General features: G+C 33.6%; 1 protein-coding gene across 3 annotated transcripts in view; it reads left to right on the top strand.

The window, feature by feature from the left end:
* Positions 1–8,960: 8,960 nt before the first annotated feature.
* Positions 8,961–22,833, top strand: part of LOC106124830 (band 4.1-like protein 4) — a 48,292-nt gene continuing 34,419 nt past the window's right edge. For all 3 annotated transcript variants that reach the window (XM_013321820.1, XM_013321818.1, XM_013321819.1), the window contains exons 1-2: positions 8,961–9,270; positions 21,655–21,769. In XM_013321820.1, coding sequence (XP_013177274.1) covers positions 21,683–21,769 — 87 coding nt within the window. In that variant the 5' untranslated portion in view covers positions 8,961–9,270; positions 21,655–21,682. The remainder of the gene's footprint in view (positions 9,271–21,654; positions 21,770–22,833) is intronic.

Genomic DNA, 22,833 nt, shown 5'->3' on the forward strand with positions numbered 1-22,833 from the left:
ACTCCCTCAGTTGGAAAATTATCGCTTAAGCAGTGTACCATTAAAAGAGTTTAACTTTAGCAAACAATATTTTTATTCTTTTGTAAAGTTAGTAATATTAGGGCAGTAACACATATAGGGGTAATAAAATAACAATATTTTTCTTTATTAGTTCTGTGTCATGGTATAATAATTTAAATTCTACGCAACGTGCGGATAAGGCTTGTCGCAGTGTATTGATAATATTAATTCTGATATAATATCTGTACGTGGCCTACATCGTATAAGGTATTTGTCAAGTCACAGTCGCGGTGGACAACATGGGTCGAGTAGCGGAGCGTGCTTCCTGCGACGGCCGACGGCACGCGACGCACAACGAGCAAGGCGCGAGGCAAGCCATACGGCGAGGTATGTATGTAACCAGCAAATCCTGTATGCTGCACATTTTTAATTTGCCTAGGAAAATTGTATTGACTCGACAAATGGTTTGTCAAACGAATTCATTCATAACGTTACGTTTTATATTTCAGCGAATTTTTAAAGGTGACATTTAATTGGTATTTGTACCATCACAAGTGCTTACTTGCAACTCTTTATTGTCTGCACCGAAAATTACAGCAAATGAAGTACCATTCTTACATAGTGTCAACGCAATCAATATAACAAGTAATTTTGTAAATAAATTGATTACGTAATTTGCCGAGTCTTTATGACTTATCGGGCAATTTACAAAGAGACGGTGTTCACGATTTGGCTGTGACTTACACCACTCCTGATACAATGTGGTTTCTATTACTTATCGTTTCCTTAATTCGTAGTGACCCACTTAACTATTTGTGTACGTTAATCTATAGTGCAAATTAATAAGATTTGCACGTATCACGTAGGTATATAATATTTTGTTCGAGTTGGAGTAGCCACTGTGATATTTAATATGATAGCAGCATACTAATAGAACAAGAAGAGGTCGTGGTATTGCACCGGTAGAGCCAGCCCATTCCTGCAACAGATGTTTTTGTTGCTAGCGTCTATTATATCATTTTCCTTAATTAAAAAATATATTTAACCCTTAAATGGACGATTTTTTTTTTACGTTTTAAAAAAATATATTTGTGTAATCATTTATTTTTAATGCATAAAAATATTGGATAGTGCCAACATTAAAAAAAGTACAAAATTCGTTCAGAAATAAGAACTAGTTGTCAAAATTAACAAAAAAATAAAATAAAGATAATTTTATCTGTGATGTTTAGTATGTTGTTTAAAAACAACATTGTCCATTTAAGGGTTAAAGAAAAACATCTAAAAAGGAATCAGTATGTAGCTTAGTGCTGTAGAGTACAAGAAAGTCAAAATTGTAAGGCTTAAAAGTGTTTCTGGTTTCATGAGTATATGGTGAAACAACTTATTAAAAAATAGCTGTCGCTCGCGACTCCGTCCGCGTGGAAATATAAAAAAAACTTAATTAGTGTAGCCTATGTGTTCTTTCAGACTATGTTCTATACGTATGCCAAATTTAATCGAGATCTGTTCTGCCTTTCTAGAGATATCTTCAAACACCCATCCATCCATCCACATCACATCCATCTAAACATTCGCTTTTATAATATTAGTAAGTTAAATAAAAAGCAGCTCTTCAAGGCATAAATTCGAAAAAAAAGAACAAATAGTATCCTATGTCCGTCTACTGGCTCTAAGGTACCTCCTCACCAATTTTCATTAATATCGGTAAAGCCCTTAGAGTTATAAATAGTGTAACTAACACGACTTTCTTTTTATATATATTAGATTATTACAACTTTAACGTATAGCATGTTGTCGTAGCACAACGTAATATTTCAAAATGGAATTGAATAAACATGAAATAAAACTTGCTGTATTGTTGTGGTTTCGGAGCACGATTAGGTGTGAACGCATTGTATGTTTTGAACTCGACGAATGACTGGTAGTACTTATTATAGTTTTAAGCACAAGTAAGTCATAATGCGTCAAGTAATTCATGGAATAATTTTGATAATTCTGACGAGCTCTGTGAAGATTATTTCTTGTTTGTTATTCACCATTGTTTGATTTTTTGGCCGGACAAAGTTCCAGTCGGCTGCGTTAACCGGAAGCCGTTTCGTTATCGGTGAATCGGTACGCGAGAACTAAAATAAAAATCTTAACCGTTATTTTTTTACGGAAATAATTAAAATTTTAATAAATATTTATAAAAGTTGCGTCTTTTTATTTAATCTATACATTAAAGTTCAAGTTCATAGCATCCTTTTAAAGTTGTTTTTTAAAGCACTGTCCCAGTGGCCTTTACAGTTTTGGGGAGATAAGGTTCGCTTTTATCTTACGCCGCCTTGTCGCTCACGGGCACTTTTTACGGCCCTTCTTTAGTATGTCGTCAATCTGGTCGATACACCTTCGCCTAAAACGCCCACAACTGACCTTCTCTCTTGTAATTACCTATAAAGTTTTCTCGTTTCACTTTTCAAATGTATTAATTATGTTTATGAATATTTTGTTTCAAAAAACTGTCAATGAAAAGATAAGATAAAAAAGAGACCCTCGAAAACCAAAATAATATTGTAATTATCGTTGATACAACGAGGTGGAGCGATAAATTGTGCATAGTCAAGGAATAGAACATTTACTAATATGATTCCAAGTAAATGTTATATTTTGTTAATAAAATAGAGCATTTTAGTCCCATACCTTAGTATTGTTTCTATTCCCATCGCGTTCACGATTAAGGTTCATCCCGCAACAAATATCTTCAACTAAGTTCTGCGAACTATAAAGCACTTCGGCATTGCATGTGCAGAATGCCAATGCTTTTACGATAACTCAGTAAAACTGTTACATATCGGGATCAATACAGTATAGTAATGTATTTATTGGATTCTTACAGCCATACTCAGAGTCTTATAATGGTTATTTAAACAGTTTTTTTTAGTGTATATTTGTATAACATGTAAGGAGAGCTACCTAACAGCTTACCTATTTACCGACCCTGATTATGGCAGTTAGTCTTCACAAAACTTATTGAATTGACCAAAATACAAAATATGCTGAACTATATCCTTGTTTTTCTACCTACAAAGTATTTGTTAAAATGAACCTTCAATAGAGAAACATTCTATTAATATTTAAAATAAGGTTTTACGGTTGTAAATTGAACTAAATTACTCTAGCAAATTTCGGTTTCTGCTGTTGCCCGAATATGAAAAATATTTGTAGAAGAATGTTAGATATTCACAAAATTTTAATTAATATAAAGCAAAAAAATATCTGAAGGTCCTATACAATACAATACAAAGGAAACGACACATAATGAAAAATAGCGAACATACAGAGCGTCTGATATTTCCATTTGTTGGTTGCCTTTGAATGAGGTCACTGTAGTACTTAAAACAACATATTATCTAACTATTAGCATCCACAGATTAAATTTTATTTACCATATGTTTTGTTTCGGTAATAATCGCAAATCAAATAAAAACAAAATAACCAAGCTATGGGTCGCTTCCTGATAAGTGATTACGAATTAGAAACCTTAAAATCTAAGTGAGTTCTTACAAGCAAATCCTAAAAGAGTGTATTTTAAACAGTAAAAACAGGTTTAAAACGCTCATGACTATGGAGTATATACGGTTTGCAAAAAAAGTCTTGTGTTATCTTTTATATTACTTTATTATACGATTCCAATTTACTTATCAATATTAAGCATAATTTACAAATGTAAAGCGGGCTCGGTTAGGAACGATATATTAGTTGCGCTAAGGTGTGCCTCTCGTTCAAGGCTATACATTGTGATTTGACCTTTACACCGAGTATTTGCCTGCGTCTAACTTGATACACGCCTTTATTATCCTCAATTGAATTCGCTAAAATCTTTTGATAAATATTTTATCCTTATACTAGACTAGTTTTGTGGGTAAACCACATCTTTTTATTTCATACAATTATAAGCATTATTTGTAGTTACAGTAGGAGGTACAATATTTTTTGGATAAATTTCAAAAGGAAAATCTCTGCAATTTAAAAATATTTTTTCATCGAAGTAAATTGTAAGACAGTAATGATATATGTTTTATATTTTTATCATAACTTATTAAAACGTAGATACCCTAGGACGATATTTAATACACAAACAGTGACACATCAGCCGTAAAACAGATAAATTATCAAGTAAATAAAGTTTAATGTTTAAGTAATATATTGCATTCAAAATAATCTCCATCATCTTGCTTGCTGTGGCGTGCTTCATGTCTTGCTTTATAGTAAAACTTTTCATACAATTTGTATTATACATATACAAATTATCTTCAGTTAACACAAACCTTAATTGTAGCATCTTAATTATAACAGCACAGAATTGTAACGTTATAATACTCTGGGAATTAACTGTTGCAATGTTTAAATATTCATTTATATTCATGTATGCAATTTCTCATCGTTTCTTGTACTTTACGTTATTCAGTTCGTTTAACTAATTAAAACTTTCTTTGTTGACTGTACACGGTAATATTAGAACAACTTTATATTGTGCTTATATTTGTAACAATGGAATAATTACTTCGCAAAAACTATACGATCAAAGGTTGAATGTCTAAGTCTATGAAATCACTACCTGTCGCCTGAGACTCTGAATAAAAAAGTTAATAAGTAAGTAGGCTTTATATTCTTCCTGACTATGTTCTACATCTATGCCACATTTCAGCTAATTCTGTTAAGCTGTTCTAGAGATACCTTCAAATAAACATCCATCCATCTAAACATTCGCATTTATAATATTAGTAAGATCTTAAAAAATTCTGAATTCTACATAATATACAAGTAAATTAGAAACTCAAATGGATTTGTTTACTATACTTATGTATCCAGATTAAATAGTGAAACAAAACAAAGGTGCTTTTACAATCGGTCATGCAATCTGCGTACATAAACAAATGCTTCTAAATGTTTCCATTGTAGGGCGATACAGTCATCGCGACGTGTGTGAATGTCGATGCCGACACTGTTGCGTTTCCTACACGGGTTTTCCATTACCAGGGCCGATTTACCTTTGACTTGCTTATATACAGACCTCACGCCCTTCGCTTCTGTACTGCAAGTATACGGCTTCGCTAATTATTCGAATTAAGTGTTCCAATTTCAAATTATTACATTCCACGGAACTGAATCATTTTTTTTTCGTCGGCTTTGACTTTTCGGTCTATAAAGTTTTCATTATATTCGGATGCACAAATGATATTTCATTACACCGTGTTCACACTAATATATTTTAAGTAGATAAATGTTTAAATATTGTCAAAATTTGTTATTTTTAAGTGTATTTTACACTACTTAATTGCATTTTAACCACAAAAACACGCATCTCAGTATACTATAATTCAAAGTTTTTAAAAATTAATTGGTTCTAATTAAAACAGTTATTTTTTTTCTTAAAATCGCAAAACTAAACGTAATCATATACGTTTAATTATCATAGCAAAAGTATTAGAGCATTCCGATAATGATGAGTGTACAAAGCCGGCGCGGCAAATACAATGGTGTACGGTTTCAGCCTGGGAACCCACCAGCGGTTTCCACTTGAACGCCACGAAGCAACGCCCGTCGAGTGCCGTAATCATCCCAACACATTCTTGCCCGCATCGTGGCGCCTCGTGGGAACTCACTTTGTGTTAAAATATTAAATACTAGAAGTTGCCCGCGATTTCGTTCGTGCGAAATTAAGAAAATCTGGTAATAAACAAAACTTATGATACCCGGGGATAGGGTAGCTAGCAAACAATAAAATATATTTTTTTAAATCAGCTCAGTAGTTTCGAATTCTATTCAACGCAAACAAACAATCAAATCTTTCCTCTTTATAATAGTAGTATAAATTAACTATTTTCTGATTTAGACCAGATAATTAGTAGTTATTGGTTTCTACTTTAATCAACTCAAAGTCATAATAAATTAAGACTAAATATTATTATGAGACCATTTCTGTGGCTACGGAAGAAAAAGGAACTTAACGGTTATCATTGTTAAAATTTAAAAATCTTAAAAAAAACCTATTGATAAACTATCTTTTTATACACAGTTAGTCGTAGCTGTGCTTAAAAATATTAGATTATCAACCAAAAAGTTTTTATACAAACGAATACGAATTTTCGGATATTATTGTATTTATTTAACTGAGACGTGAGCTCGCATAATTTTAGCAGAAAGAAACAGCAATTTAAGTTAGTGTTGTTATCGAAACAGGAATTTCTCGGCGCGCTTTCACTGGCACGCTTTGATTGTCACACTTCAAGTCCGGACGTGGTTTCTGGACCATAAAGGACTTATATGGTACTAATCTGGCTATTGTTCTCGCTCAGTTTCGTAAACCGATATTACGTAACTTGTTAATAGCTCTGCGTCATACTTCTTATATTATGACGCTACCGTGAAGCGTCATACAAACCTATGTTCTTTAAGGATAATAAATAATTAAACGCCATGAAATTAACAATACAAAACCACAAGATATTTGTCATACGAATTAGTAATATCTATGGTTAATGCGGCGTAACGATGAAATGTTAACTGGGGACTCTAAACTCTATAATTGATAACTCTACTCAATCATGTATCTAGTATCAAATTCGAAATGCTGTAAAAGTTTGTTAGTTTTTATAGCTAACTAAACTATTGTAGTAATTTATGAACAATGCGATAAGATTTCCCCCAAGACGCATTTATTCTGCTTAATGTTACTCTTGGTCGATATCTATTAGAAATACAAATTAGAAAAACGATTTAGTGCAGTTAAAAACTAATTTGTTAAACTCCTTATCTCTAACTAACGTAGTTACAAAAGTACTATGTTAATATGGATAACGCTATTCTGTGCTAATAAATTTAAACTATCTCATTAAGATATACTCGTTTATCTGGCAATAAGTGCGTATATAGGTTTTAGCTACTTAATAGTATGGATGGATGGATATTCGTTAGAAAGTATCTCCAGAACGGTTGCATGACTATCACTGTAATTTAACATAGATTTAAACATAGCCTGAAAAAAAAATAGGCTACTTATTAAGTTTTTTTTAATTCCGCGCGGACAGTGTCTCTGGCAACAGTTAGTTGTAGTATATCTTCGTCTTCAGACTAAAAAAAGTTTTCGTACTATTAAGTAAACGTAGCAGGTAAAAAAGTTTTTGGGCAATGTCTCAGTCAGAAGAACGATCTAAGCCGGCCAAAATCACATTCGCGTAGGTATTTATTGCTTTCAAGAATTAGATGGGTTTTGAAACTAAATTGTCTTCGAAGTCTAAAATAATATGGAAATTATTCTTGTTTTGTCTAAAACTGTATTATATTTGTAGTTTTAAATAGATAATTTTAGATCAGTTAAATCATTGTCACTGCGAGGTCATTTGGTTGCTGCACACCACATCGTGACAAGTATTGAAAGTAACGCCGACCGAAGTACAACTTGACATAAATAATTATGTTACATATAATTATTTACGTGTTAAAGCCTATTGAATTCTCTTCTAACATCTAACAAAGCATAGAATTTTTGTAGAAAAATATGTAATTGTGTATATCAAAACAAAAGCTTTTTAGAAAAATGTATGTTTCCAAACAACCGAATGTAACAGGTACATCTAACATCTAAGCCTTTGCCGTTTTTCCGCTCTTTGATTGTCGAAAACCTTCGGTAATCTTCTTATACGATTTTACATCCGGAATTTGGACGAAATAAGTTGTGTTTTCTGTTTTCCTTCATTTTCCTACGCAAATAAATACAATAGCAGTACGAAAAATTATAATCTTTAACAGATGTGACAAAATATTATGTTTATTTTATTTTAAATTTTATCATTTTAATTTATTACGCACCCATATATTTTTACCGTCGAAAACATTCAATTCAATCACTAATATACCAAATATTAGGCAATCGAAGACATAGAAATATAAACAAATGAATGACGAAATTCGTCTCCGATAACGCGGCAGTATCAAACATTGCTTCAGCATCGGTTATCTGTTGATCGACATTTGGCACTTTCATATCGAACAGTGAAAACAAATAGTTTAAGCTTCGTGAATCAACAAGCATAATTTAAAGCAAAATTTTGTCACGTTCCTTGTACCATAATGTCGTGAGTCATCGTCACCGAGCCAACTGCGCCCTATCCCTATTCTCAGCGGAATACAAATGTATTTATGACTAATGGGAAGTAATGGTGACCAAGAATAAAGTTATAGGGATTATAAACAATTTGTTCCTTGGGATATTCACAAGATGAATACGTATGTAGAGACATATTGTAAGTAATAAGTAAGTGAAAGTTATAATCAAGGAAGATGAAGGAATCAGCTTCCTTCCTACTTCTCCTTCCTTCAGCAGCTTTGCGACTTTGCAAGCTTTGTAGTTGCCTCGTAGCTGCTTTATAGAAACCTAAATTATTGCCTGTATATAATATATATATATATATAGAGAGAGAGAACTTGTGTATTAAAAATGTTTATTTTCAAAATAAGACCAATGACCCTATTACCTAGATATTTTTTAAACACTCAAATATTCTACAACAAAACGCCACCTTTACGCAAGTATATGTTTCACAATGAGTATACAGTTATACGAGCTTTTAAATAACTTAAACTTGTATGCAGTGTATAGCGTTGACTCATAGATGGCATTAACATTTTTCTTTATCTAAATAATAGATGGCGCTAAAAACAATATGGTAAACAATGCCGAGCTTTTTACCTAAGGTAAAAAAATCTTTTTAGCAATATATCTATTATAAGTTTTAACAATTTTGAACAACTAGGCTTAGCACAATAACAACTGTAGAGATTGTTTACTACTTAGCTAAGTGGTGTGGGATAGTTTGACCGGGTCTAGAGTATGAAGCGAGCTCTTGGTGCCGGCCGGCAGCGGCAGCCGCCGAGCGCGCGCTAAGCTAAGCGGCAGTACAAACTTGTTCGTCGCGCTGACAGGTGCCACGCTGCCCCCACGCAACTTACACACGCTCGCGAACACAATCTTTTGTTTATAACACTTGTTGGTACTCAAAGTTCAGTGTTTAAGAAAAATCTTTAAACAGTTTTACTTAGTTTATTGTACTTAAAATAAAATGTGAACATATAAAGTGTCGTGAAAGTGTACGGAGAAAATACCGGCTCCAGCAGTCATGTCCACAAGTACGATTTGAATGCAAAATTTGCCTCAAAGTACGTTTTCTTACAATTCCGTGTGGATTTCTGTGGTGTGATAACTAGTTAAGAAGTCTTCGTATTAAGGTGAGTTATGATGGTATTGTTATATTGAATTCTCTGAATATAATTGTTGATTTGATGGTGAATGATTTAGTGGTTTTTAAAGAGTGAATTGGATTATTCCCTAAGTGCCGTGTTGAGAGGCAGAGCTGCGAGTGCAATAGCAAAGCGATGTGCTGGGAACCAGCGGGCGACGAGCACGAAGGCACGGACAGCGCGAGGCCGGTAGAGTTGAATGTCCGCTACTGTGACCGTCATCGCCGTTTCATCCAATAGCACACAATTACCTTGGCAATAATCTCATTTTGTTCACTTACCTACAATAACGTAGGTATCTAAATAAATTGGTATATCCTGCGCGCGCGCTGTTGTCGTAGAGTGAAGTAAACTTGAAGAAATTCTAGTATAATATACGTCTATTTACAGTTTTATGTGTCTATAACAATTAGAGTTTGTGCACTGAACTAAGGAGAACAATTACTATTGAAAAACATGAAAGTTTAGCATGAATATGGGAAACGGCAAAAAAATAACTTATCATATTCATGTCATATTTATTTACAGTATAAATTGCACAAAATTATTTATTAACGTAATGTACATTGTGCGAAACATTTAAGTTGGTAATGTGATATTTTGATAAAATAACTTTAGTTAACTTATTTAAGAAAAGATTTCAACGAGTTGTGTTAAAACGATGGCCAAATAACCGCAATACACTTTTTGGTTTATTTTTTGCATTTGCACATTAAAATGTTATGAGTATTGAAACTTAATATCTAACAGTAAATATAACAATAATGTTTTTTTTTCGCAATTTTAATGAATATTCAAAAGAAAATATTTATTGTACTTTTATCTAAAACTGTTGAAACATAGCGCATATAACTTATAAGTACGAAGTAACCTGTTCTCTAAATTCTATAAGTAGCAAATCTAGACATGCAAGACGTTCGAATACCTTGAATTAAGATAAAACTTTCTAAAACTTCTTTTTAACCATAAAATTTCTCCTATTTATTCAAGCATATATAGATTTTTTATAGTAAAAAAATTAATTTTAGAGATTCAATTTTAAATTGTAACAGATCTAGAATATTTTTTGTAGTTTTAAAATTAGGATTAAAAATTAAGTTATCGGAGCAAAAATAATGATTTACCTCATATAAGTTTTTTATTATATTAAAATAAACTAGTTCGCTATATGATAAATACAATATTAGCCGACTTTTCGGTGTAGGTAATATTTCTTTATGTGTGGGACACGGCTAGATATATGTGCTTTGGGTCGAACATGTCTCCAGGGAAACTGCCATCTTTCTTCCATTCGATCTGCTTCTGTCAGTGATAACGACGCATGTCCCATTTATTACCTTTTATTTGATAAAAGTGTATACTATTCTCTTTTCCTAGGCGTGTTATTTCTAATATTTCTTTTTCTCTCTCCACAAATGTAACGATTTAATTATTTATACATCGAGCACGAAGTCTGTTTGTTAAAAATATGAAATTAAATTGAATTAAAAATGATAATAAATGTGTTTAAAATTATCTTACTACGACGGATATTTAATTAATCTCTTAACGTAAAAAGCAATAAATTAATAAATCGGTTAGTGATGGATCAAATCACAATCTTGATTAGAAAGCAAGAATGAGGGAGGCAGAGGAGGGTCGAGGGCTCTTGTACTTGAGATTTGTAAATCGCGGTCCACTTTCGGAAAGGACTTATCCTCCTTCAAGTCTACGCTTCTTTGTTCGCGATCTGAGAAAATATTTAGAGACCCTTATAGCTGTATTCAATAATGTCGAATTGTAAATGTGATTTTATTTCATACACAAAAATTTTAAGAAAGATAAGCAAAGATAGATTTTCTCTTGTTAGAAAGCACTAAATAAAGCGATCTAAATATATAATTGATTAACAATCTAAAGATAACTCAAAGCCACTTGATTTGCATTTCGCATTATTATTATTTTAAAAAATTACTTTATTTATTTTCATATTTGTTTCTCAACAATTTGTGAGAATTATTTTAATTCAGTTTTTTCCTTTGTGTAATGTGCTAGCGGACGTTCGCATCTCCGTCCGCGTCGAAAAAAAAGTTAATTAGTAGTCAAGGTATACTTCCAGACATGTAGCCGTTCTTGAGATACTTTCTAACAAACATCCATCCATCCAATCATTCGCATTTATATTAGTAACAATTAAGAATCTATTTACGTCTCTCGACATTATTCAATAATTATTTATTGACCTATCGATCGAGTTAATAAATAATATTCGAAGCAATTGCGCGTTATGTTCCACCTCGGACATAAGTTCATCAAAGCACATGAATTTAGCATGCAAGATTTAGTTAGGTGCAAATATGGGGGATACAACGTGCCCGCCATTTATGAGGTGTGTGCTGTATAATGGACATGAATATTCGCGGGCAGGGGGCATGCGAGGAGACGCGAGCGCGGCGATGTCTGATCACAATGGGGCCTTTGTAGCACAATGCCCATTTCCGATTACCAGATTGAATCGTGTCCGTCAAAGCGCTCCCCCGTTTCAATAATCGTCTGCACAGACAAGTACATTTTTGTCGTGATGCTTTTGTCCTCGTGTGGGATTTGAACAAATATGGCGCTTAAGCTCTGCTCTTAAAATAAACAAACACGTTTTAACTTTTTTCTTGTACTCCGGAAATGAGTCTTTGATTGTACAATGATATACTATGCAAGGAATTGCTATCAAAGCCGAAGTAAAAATGAAATATTTGCTATAGAAATGGGGCCCAAATATCTAACTTTGATGTAGAAAATTACAAGGCAACATTTTTTAATAATATCTAACATATGAGCTTGATTTTGAACTATGAAACGACGTTTGTTTTCATTTCAAATTTTGTTAAGAAAAAAAGCTTAATAATGAATCATGAAACAAAACACTTGACAAATACTCCGTGGGGCGAAATAAATTACGTCAATCGTCGCTTTCAAGTCGAAGCTGTTTACGAGGCATAATTATTTTCTTGACAAACTGGCACGCAACTGTAGGAGCTCGCCCATCGAGAGCCCGTCACGAATAGTTTGCGGTCAGAAAGTTCCAATAGGAATCGAACTAATATCTCCCATTCGCTCTACCCCGCCGCACTCGACTCGAAGCTTCCCAAAGTTTCGTTGTTATTTAATTTAACCTCTCGTTATGCGGGCGGGCGAGGAAGTATTGCGTAGTCGAAGCGCCTGTTGTTGCGTTCATTGTTGCGAGAATTTAGACGAATTTGCGACGATCGCATTTCATTAAAAGACGTTTTGAGGGCGGGGGCGTGACGCTCACTTCACAAAGCGAGAGCGAACGTGACGCAAACTTCTGAGTCTGAAGGGTTCTTCGTTAGTTGTTCACTCGCAGGTGGAGTGCGGAGAATATGTTAATCAACATTATTACGACTCTGTTCTTCCGTACAAAGGTGAACGCAATTATACGAATGTGTGTGTGTTGACGTCTAAATACCTCTTTTTTACTTTACCGTATATTCAAAATATAGCTGATGTGTGCAAGTATAAATGATATTGAAACATATATATGTAAGTTCACATTTAACTAATGTTACACGTATTCACATGACCATTCCATTTCAAAAGAGAATAAATTGTTTTCTGTTTATATTTTTTATGACAACTCAGCTCTTATCGATTTTTTATGAATGCGATTAGACATACTAAAATATGTCTTTCACGACAATAATGATAATAATGAGCAATCTATACGTAAATCTGTAACAATTTTATGACAGTGTTATAATTCCATAATGAATTAATGAACATAGCAATGACATAACAAACATCTGAACAATTGGTAACATGAAATTCTAAACAGGCGCCATGATTAGATCAACATAACTATTTGTAATTGTTATTACAGGAACGTGAAACGCAAACGGCTGAGCTCATCTTATCGATGACAATAAAGGTACAAGGTTTACGACTATGGAATATTCATAACACATACAAAGCTCGAAACTTCGATTATATTTCGGGATACGTGTATAATATTTTACCTTGAAGCGAGTCCAAAGACCAACTATAGACAAATATACAAACATATATCGAATATATATTTATATTTAATTGTTTGTAACCTTTGTACGTGACAGTGATGGGAGGTGACGGATAGTGGGTAAATTAAGACTCTTTGTTACTTTTATAATTTTTAAAATACAGTATCTGATGATGTCTGTCCAAGTACACGTAGACCTCCTTCCCTTTCAAACAATGTTAACAAACCTAATTATAACTTTAAAATATGAAAGCGTTTAAAACTATTGATCATAGAAGTTAAAAATGCGTGGATGATAAAAATAATGTAGGTGGTAAAAAAGGTAAACCTTTTATAATTATAGGTTTCATACGAGTGTGGCCACTAAAAGCTATAAGAGGGTTTTACTTAAGCGGGGTTAAGGGTGGAGTGAGGCTGATGGGGCCACGACACACAACGCGCTATCTTAATGCGCTCGTACTGAAATGAGTATTATTAAAATTGTATTTAACAGCGCACCGAAGCTAAGAGCGGACAAGTATGGAATCCTTACGTGATAACTGCTACTTTTTAATTAACGCTGTTTAATGTTGAAAAACATTTGAAAAATCTTTTTGCTTGTTCTTTTTACACGTGAGATAATCACGGACAAAAATACTTGCTAAAATTGTAAGAGTAGAACGTTATATTGTAGGTTTAAAAACTGTTGGAGAGATTTAGAGTCTGGGTTACTTTTTTCGATAAAAAATTCTGTAAAAACAGAGTACTCTTACGTAAGAAATGGCTGTCTCTAAATAAAATTAAATCAAAGTCAAAGGCAACGTTCAACTACATATGTATTGGTCCAACGCATGTCAAATTGAAACAATGTACCTAGAAATCGTGATTGTTGCGTCGGTTAATAATTCGAACAATTATTTTGAGGAATAAAAAACAATGAGTCTAGTCGATCCCGGGGCTTGAAAAATTTTAAACTGTGGGCGTTGCCAAAGTTGAGTCTTAAGCTACGCTTCCACTGATCGTGGTCGCCGCGAGCGACCGCCGCCGGCTACCTGCTATAATTTGAGATCCCAGGAATTACTTATAATAAGAAATGTTACCAGTAATTTTGTAAGTTAAAAAAATGCTTTGGAGCCAAGGCATCGCTATTGCTTAAGATTAATGTTAATAATATAATTATAGTTTGAACACAAGCTATCTTACAAGACAAAATAAAAAGAACACATAATCTGTTACTATGTTAGAACTGCCACATTATGTCTTGTAATGGCTACAACAATAAAAATCCTGAATAATTAATCTTGCTTTGGCTAAAAATTAAGGAAAGTGCTTGACTTTTTAACAATTCAGCGGCACTCCTCAGCTTATTGCGCACGTATGTCGCTGACGTTATGCCTTTCGTAAGCAATTGGGCCGCTGTTCCCTGTTCTGGCATCGGGCCAAGTAACCACTTCAGCTTAAGTCGTTTGTTAACTTTATTTAACAGATAAAATGATACTATGTTCCTAAAGCAAAGTTAAAAAAAACAGCTTGAAATAAAACCAGCAATATAATACTCGAATTTTTAATTTAATTTTCTCGTTTTAAACTTTTTTCATTAAGAAATATTACAAAGATAAGAAAGTGTGAATGGAATTATTAACGACGGCTCCGCTTTGCTTTTCATAATGCTTTTAAATATTTTTAATGAAATCAGGACTACAAAAGTTTACTGAACTTCAAAAGATATTCTTTTACATTTCCATCCGATTATATAAGAAACCTGTCAAATTAAAAAAATCCTGAATTCAAACAAAACTTACCAACCCAACAACCTGCATTTTAGTTACATCTTCCATGAAATGTTAGTACTAGTGCAGCAAAGTTAACTCAATATTTATGCATTCGAAAGGCGACACTGCTGCGTCATGCTATGTTATAAAGAAGGTAGGAATTTTCGGCACTATAAACTGACTCACAATTTCTGGTATCCGCACGAGACTATGAAGCCATTAGATGAAATAAAAAGAAACAATAATGCAGCTTTATGACTTAAAGTATCGCCTGGAATCACAACAAGTGCCTTATCTGTATCGCAAACTGCACGCGTCCATCCGTTGAGATATGGCCTCTGATCAGTCGACTTCTCAAAGCATGACGTCACATAAAAGAATGTATGCAGCTCAGGGCTCTGCGTGCGAGTTATGGCCACATAAAATTTGAGCTGGGTCATTTGACTTAATAGGAAAACGTATTGACCTGCCATTTCGATTACGTAATTTAGAATCGAACGACCCCGTTTATTGCCTTTTTGTGTATGCATAATTATTTATTTCCTGTATCTTGGTAACTTTACCCTTTTTATAGGAAGCCAATACAGTCCATGAATTCCTGGTTCATGAATTCAAGTTTCATATTCCTATCAATAACTAAACAAGTGTCAGATGTCTTGCCAACTTTATATTAATAAGCAGTGTAAAATAACACTACCGCAAGTTTGTGTTATATAAAGAATCTTATGTAATTATCTATTTAAAGTAAATAACAATATTACAGCATTAATTTATTAAAGTTATTTATGAAGTTACATGTACACATATTACATAGTTTATACCGACGTTATTTAAACATTCCAACGTTGCCAATCAATCAGAAATTTCGCCGAACGAAACATTGCTTGTGAAATTCATGCGAAATAGTAAACAGGAGTAAACACAGGCAGTTGAATAAATAATATTGATATTTAGTTGGCAGGGTACAAAGGCGTTTAATCGGGCCTTGGATCAGGTGAAATGCGCACGTTCCAGCAGTCAAACGAATAATTTAGCGCATCAGGACTTATACACAAAACGGCCGGCTACGTTTTGCAACTCTGTTTAAATACATCGGTTTCGGTATACATTTGTAAACTAAAACTATTCACCGGCCGATGTTAGGCGTCGTGCAACAAAATGTTTAATATTCAGCAGAGCTATGAGTTTTTGATTTGAAATTAGCTTTCGGAATGCGCATGTAAATTGCTACAGACAAATTTTAGCAACACACGATACAAAACTCCGTGATTCGAAAAATGTAAATATACACTACGCTTAATAAGAAATATCTTGCAATTATTGAGCTCCTAGAGGCAAGAGAAGTAAGAAGACTATTTCGAATGAATGTTTGATACTATGAATGATTTTTTTTTTAATTTTTTAATTCTTAAAATTAATAATGTCGATTGCTTTTTTAATTGAAATTGAGAATTGTTACACACTTACCTGTTCATGCCCGGCGGGTGTATTTTACATACGGCATAAATAAAATACATTATTTCCGGATGATTTTAATGGTAGTAATAAAATCGCTACATTTGTTCCAGAATTTACATACAACAAACAAATATTTCATGTTCTAATATAGCTAGAGATTTAATACCGTGTTTACATTTCAATTTTAATTGCAATAAAAACTTTGTTTTTCCTTTATTCCAATTACGTACTTCAGTTATATTAACACATTCAGTGCCACCGACTCGCCTGTCGAGTTCATTTTCCAAAAATCGTAATAGCATGGAATGTGTTAATACTTGTTTTCTTTTTTGTTTGTATATAAATATAAAAGTTTACTGTTAGACAAGGATCTCCAGTAAGTTTAAAGGTTTAGTCGTAATCCCTATTCTTGGCACGGTTTGCCGAACGCCGTACTAAACGCTCCTCCTTTTGGCACGGCCGTTAATGGTCCGGCTTTTTATAGTGTATACCCACTAAGATCACTATTCCGGCGTTTGTCGAGACCGATAACATTTTCTTGGCGTCAAAGGTTAAAGAAAGAATAGTTATATCAAGAAAGTTTGTTTAAATCTTAATATTATTTTGTATACTATCTCTTAGCTCAAGTTTGTAAAGATTTATTGTTGAGTACTGTTGTTATTATCATTTTAAAACAAAAGACACCCGTGCGTAGTGTAGCTTCCCAACAGTGAAATCTTTTTTCAAATCGGTTCAGTATTTTCGATGCCTATTTAATGCAAACATTTTTTTCTTTACAATATTAGTATAGACGTATTTACACAGCTATTAAGCTAAAGTCAACTATAAAAATCAATGTAAATAAAGGTGCCGTATAAAGTAACTTCGTATTAATAATCAACCGAAGACATAGGAAATTGATACAAGGAAGTTTATCAATTAAACAACTTCTATAGCTTCGAACGAAACATTACCACTTTCCCAGATACAATTATGCAAATATTCGATCGTAGTTCATTGAAGAGCGAACAGTTGAGCAAATTGCACGAACTCAAAGGTTACAAGAGAACGTTTAACATATTAACATACAACCATTGAACTATCATTTGTCCTCTTGGTCGATGGTTTACTATGAATAAAAGCATGTTTGTGTTCAAAGCGCGAAGGAACATCAGTATGCGTGGTGCGGGCGCGTGACGGCATCCAAGAGCGTCCGCCCCGGCCTATACCTGTGTATGACCCTCACACACCACACCTATGAATGATGTTCAAATATACATATTTACATGTGTATTCTTTACTGTTAGTAAGGTAGATATCTAGATTAACTTTGGTACTTTCATTCAAAGGCTATTAAAAATTTTGATGGTACCAGAAACAATGCTTTTTGGCACCTATTCTTGACCTTAAAATCACTGATTTAATGTTAAATTGGATAAAATCTTAAATTTTTTTACACAGTTTTAATAATTTGCCAATTATAAATTCCGACATTACAATTATCCCTAGTGATTTACATTGTCTATTCTAAGTTGAATCTCTACCTCTCTTGAGGTTCCTGACATGCTATAAAAAAAATGATGTAAAAATCTAAACATGTTCTCGTTGATTTTGCTCTAAGAGCCATAGAAGAAAAAAATGATTAATGTTTTTTAAACTGTAGAGATATTTAATGAACAAAATTATCTTAATTTGCTTGATATCTGGTTTTATTGTCCAAAATAAAGAATAAGATATGCAAATGCACATAGAAAGACGATAAAGATGGTATTGTATTGTTAGGAAGTAAATCCGAAAATGGGGCAGTGTATTGACCCAACAATAGCCTTACTAAAATGTCGACGTTTGTGTCCCCTCACTATTCATTCTGACACAGGACTTTGTAACGAAAGCACGTCATTCGCGCCAAAACATTCTAACTAATAATGTTCAAAAGTATGGATAAATATCTGCAATAATCGCCGATTGCATAAAATAGTGCACAGTACGGTGTGTGAAGATTTGTAAGACTGCGTGAAGGCCGAACGACGAGCTAGCTTTGCCGCTGTGTGGGCGTACTTTATCCTGGACTATAGTCATGTTAAAATAACACGTCTTGGTGGCTATCAAAGCAACTAAATTATAAATGTAGATTGCAAGTCGATAAACGGATATCCAGTTTATTTCATAAAAAGTCGATGCAAATTTTTGTTTACTTTCAAAAATTTTACATGTACATTTACTTTAATTACTGACTTTGTGTCCTTTGGTATAATTTTTTTAGGGTTCAGTTATGTATTTCATTGGTAATTGAAGATAGTCTTATGTTTATATGATCTAGAAGATCGTGATGTCATTTGATTTCACTTAGGCCGATTTTTCTCTTAAATTACATTTGTCATAATTAAAAATAGATCTTCTATGTTATCCTAGTTGGATTTATTCAGACATCAAGCCAATGCCTTCACAACGTATTCGACAAGGCTTGTGGAGAGGGTTAAAATCTTGTCTACGTAGTTTACTAGACTGTCGGCTTTGAAGCTCTTATTATGACTGTTTTCAAAATACTTTACGCTAGTCTGAAATACAGTTTTACTCAACGTTTAAGTTTACCTCTAAAAGTCATTAGCAAATTCTGCACTATTCTTCCAATTCATATTTTCTATTGAAAATAATAATAGTAGTAGTAGTGCATGTGTTCTTTCAGACTATGTTCTAGATCAATGCTAAATTTCATCGAGATCCGTTAATCCGTACTGGAGATTAAACAAACATCTATTTATCCATCCATCCAGCCATCCACCTAGACTTTCTCATTTATAATATAAGTAAGAAGTAAGATGTAAATCAATCGGTAAAATTTCTCCTAAGAGCATTTCTTTAATGTCAAGTATAATATTAACGTAACAAAAGAAACTAGAAAAGAAAAGAGCTAAAAAAATAATATTCATTGATATTATTAAGCTTCCAGTTACCTAACCGTAGAGATATATGTATATACATATGTATATACACATGTATGTACATGTGTTATGTGACATCGTGTGGGTATCCTAGGAAACGTCCCCGGTTAACTGGCCAATTAGTGTAACAGGAAAACTTGTTACGTGATGCTCTGTTACAGTCGAATGCTCACCTAATATACATTATAGACGAACAAATATATAATACACAAGAGACATGTAATCATATTTTGAGTTATTATATAATAGATAGAAGAATAGATTTGTAAAAACATTGTGTACCCATTGTTGATATTTGAACATATATTGCAGATTATTTTCTTGACCAATGTGGTGTGTTGTGACTTTTTAGTGTTAGAACAAACTATTAAAAGCGTTTTTGAATTTAAAATTTACATGAAATTTTATTTATAATCTAAATTTCATTATGATACTTCATTATTTTTAATATGCACGATATACAAGTTCTTGTAGTTTAATTACTTCCCCGGAAATATTTATAACGTAAAATCTGTTAGGTTATTTTATTACATCTCGTTGTAACGTTCCTATCTCAAACGCGTTTCAATTTTTTTTTGGTCCATTTTCACCGAAAAAATTTATTTTCAATAAAAAATAACCGACAGTTTGTGTGCTATTTTTCAATTTTACAGTAGAAGTCGGGGGAACATTTTTGAACCGGATTGATGCGTTATTTTCTAAAGGCTAAAGTTTCACATGGATCATAGGATGAGCATTTGTTACCACTTTAGAGCTTTGCACTAATTTTTCACCGTCTTTGGAACAAGTTTAATATAATCGCGAAATCAAAGACCAATTAAATTGTAATTGTCGATGTCTCTTCTTTCCCGCGTACATTATAACAGTTCTAATCGAATGGTATCAAGTACCCTTACTTATTATTTGATAAAAAAATCTGTTATTATTATTTTTTGTATAGGCTAGGAAGCAGTGACATGAGAACACTTGATAATTATTAAACAATGATGTCGTGGGTATATTGTGGTGAAATGCAGCGGTTATCGTGCGATTGATGGGTGTCTATCTACTACTCTATGAATGTGTGTGAAACAAAAGGCGGGAATACCGGCGCGGGGCTGGGGGCGCGCGAATGCGATCACGTCGCAGGGTCACGTTGTCAATCGAGATTCTTTTTTTTATTTTCCGCTCAGACAATAGCTAGGAAATGTTTTCCAGTGGGGGCGGCGCGGCAGAGGCGCGGGCGCGGGTCGCGGGTAGCGGGGTTCAATAGCAACACTAATCTCTGTCGGGATCGTTCGGATTAATGGCTCGTATTGCCCCGTCTTTGTTGTTTGTTTCAAACTTCTCGGTTTGTCTTGCTGCTAAGAGTTCCGTGATGCAGTGTTTGAGGCGCTTTAATGTTGCCTTTTCCTTTCACGGTTTGTTTGCTATGAGTTTACTCGCTCATTCTTTTTCTAATCTTTAAAATTGTACGAGAAGTTTAAGAATATTTTATTAAGTTTTTCTATAGTTTTGTATAATAATAACATTTATTTTATTATTAAAACAAAGCAAAACATAAGCATTTTCTCGTATTACATTTGCCGTAAGTTAAATCGTAAAGTTACGTGATATGATATTTTGAAATATTATGTTTATAGTCAATTCGAATTCGGTCATTAGGAAGGGTGCAGTTACTAATTAAAATAAAATTGTTAAAACCGGTGCGAGCCGGTATTCCCCGGACTAACTTTTAACGAGGATATATTTGGTTTCGACCGACCCTTTGGTGATTTCTCTATTGAGTCGGACTGCAAATAACTCCGTAATTGCCTTCAAACAACTTCAAGCTTTGTGGATGGAACACCGATGTTACCATGTTTTGAAATACCTGAATAGCGCACGAGTGGGTCGAAGAACAACAAATCCATCGAGATATGCATCAGTTTCCTCATTGATTTTTAGAATGAACTCTGAACAGTTAATTAATAACAGAAAATCTCTACAAATTATCTTTGATTTAATACAATTTTAACTAATATGATCTAAAATGCGTTAGTTATTACCTCTCTTAAGTCAAGCTATTAATACTATATTCCCATATACCTTCGTTAACGTTAATATTTAAGAATTTCTTTTATTTCAAGATTAATTGATTAAGTTAATGTATTAACAAGAACAGTATTATGGGGGAGACAGTCTGTTGCTGTCAGTTACGGTATATCTGAGTGTTCCAGTGTTCTTATTTTTTCAAGAATGTTTTTTTTTTCAGGAGGAGGCGAGCGCTAGGTGTGGGCAGGATGATGGACTGCCTATGCCCTGCGCCGCGCGCGCTTGCCTGCCGCGTCGTTTTGTTGGACGAAAGGGAGCTGCTGCACGAAATGCAGGTAATTATTATTAGTGTTTCTCAACCCATTTAATTGAGACGTAGTAATCAAGTTCCTTTATAACGTAAATTTTTGTATACATTTCTTTTAATTTGTATCTGTTCGTGCATATCCTAAATAGAATGCCAACAAATAGTTCGTCTATTGTTATGAAATTGATTCCAAACTACCTTTGGGCTTTAGTTGCGGCTTTTGACATATTCCTTTCATATTTCTGCCTAAAATTGGTCAGATTACTTCAAAGCTCTTCAGCGCGTGTCCCCGCGGACTTCAGAGGGCTTTTTTCAATTTCGTCGCGAACACAGCTGAAGATTTTTTATGTTTCTATTTCGTTACCTTTGAGTCCCTGACAGATCTGTTACACCTTCGAGATTTGAGAAGTCGATATGAAATATTATATTTATTATACTTTTAACATACAATTATTGTTAACAATAGAGAAATTAAGAATGATTGAGGGCAAAATACTTTTACTTATTTATTTTGAAGCAAGCATTTGGAGAGGTATTATTTGAGTATACAACCGGGAGGTCGGGGAAGGTCTTTTATATGCGGCACCGGGGTCCGAGGCGCGGGCGATGAATTCACTGAATCGTACGTCGACTCTATGAATATTAAATTCTATCGGGCGGGTATTGTCGCGCGGTGAATGTGAGAGCGGCTCGCGGCTCGGGCTGTGGCGGCGACGCACGTGTTACCTGGATAATTATATCGTCATTTCTATTGTGTACAACGTGATTGTACGGAAATAACGCATGCTATTTATTAATATGTAACGAATATTTTGATTAATAATTAGTGGCATTACTATATCTCTTGAATAAATAGAGCTATGAAGTCTCATGAATACATAATTTGGTTAGTAGATTGTAGTCTGCGTTTAACTATAAAGTGAAAAATAAAAAAAAACAACTTGTGAAAAAGTGTGAAGGTTCGCAAAGGTTATAACTAAATAATTTATGAGGTCACTCTGCTAACACGCCCCTCTACGCTTAGAAAGCACTATCTCAGCATTATCTTGAAAACTCTGTTGAACACGAGATCATATAATTTTGTCGGCCAAC

This window comes from Papilio xuthus, unplaced genomic scaffold (assembly GCF_000836235.2).
Source record: "Papilio xuthus unplaced genomic scaffold, Pxut_1.1 DF825946.1, whole genome shotgun sequence".
In the NCBI taxonomy this organism is placed as follows: domain Eukaryota; kingdom Metazoa; phylum Arthropoda; class Insecta; order Lepidoptera; family Papilionidae; genus Papilio; species Papilio xuthus.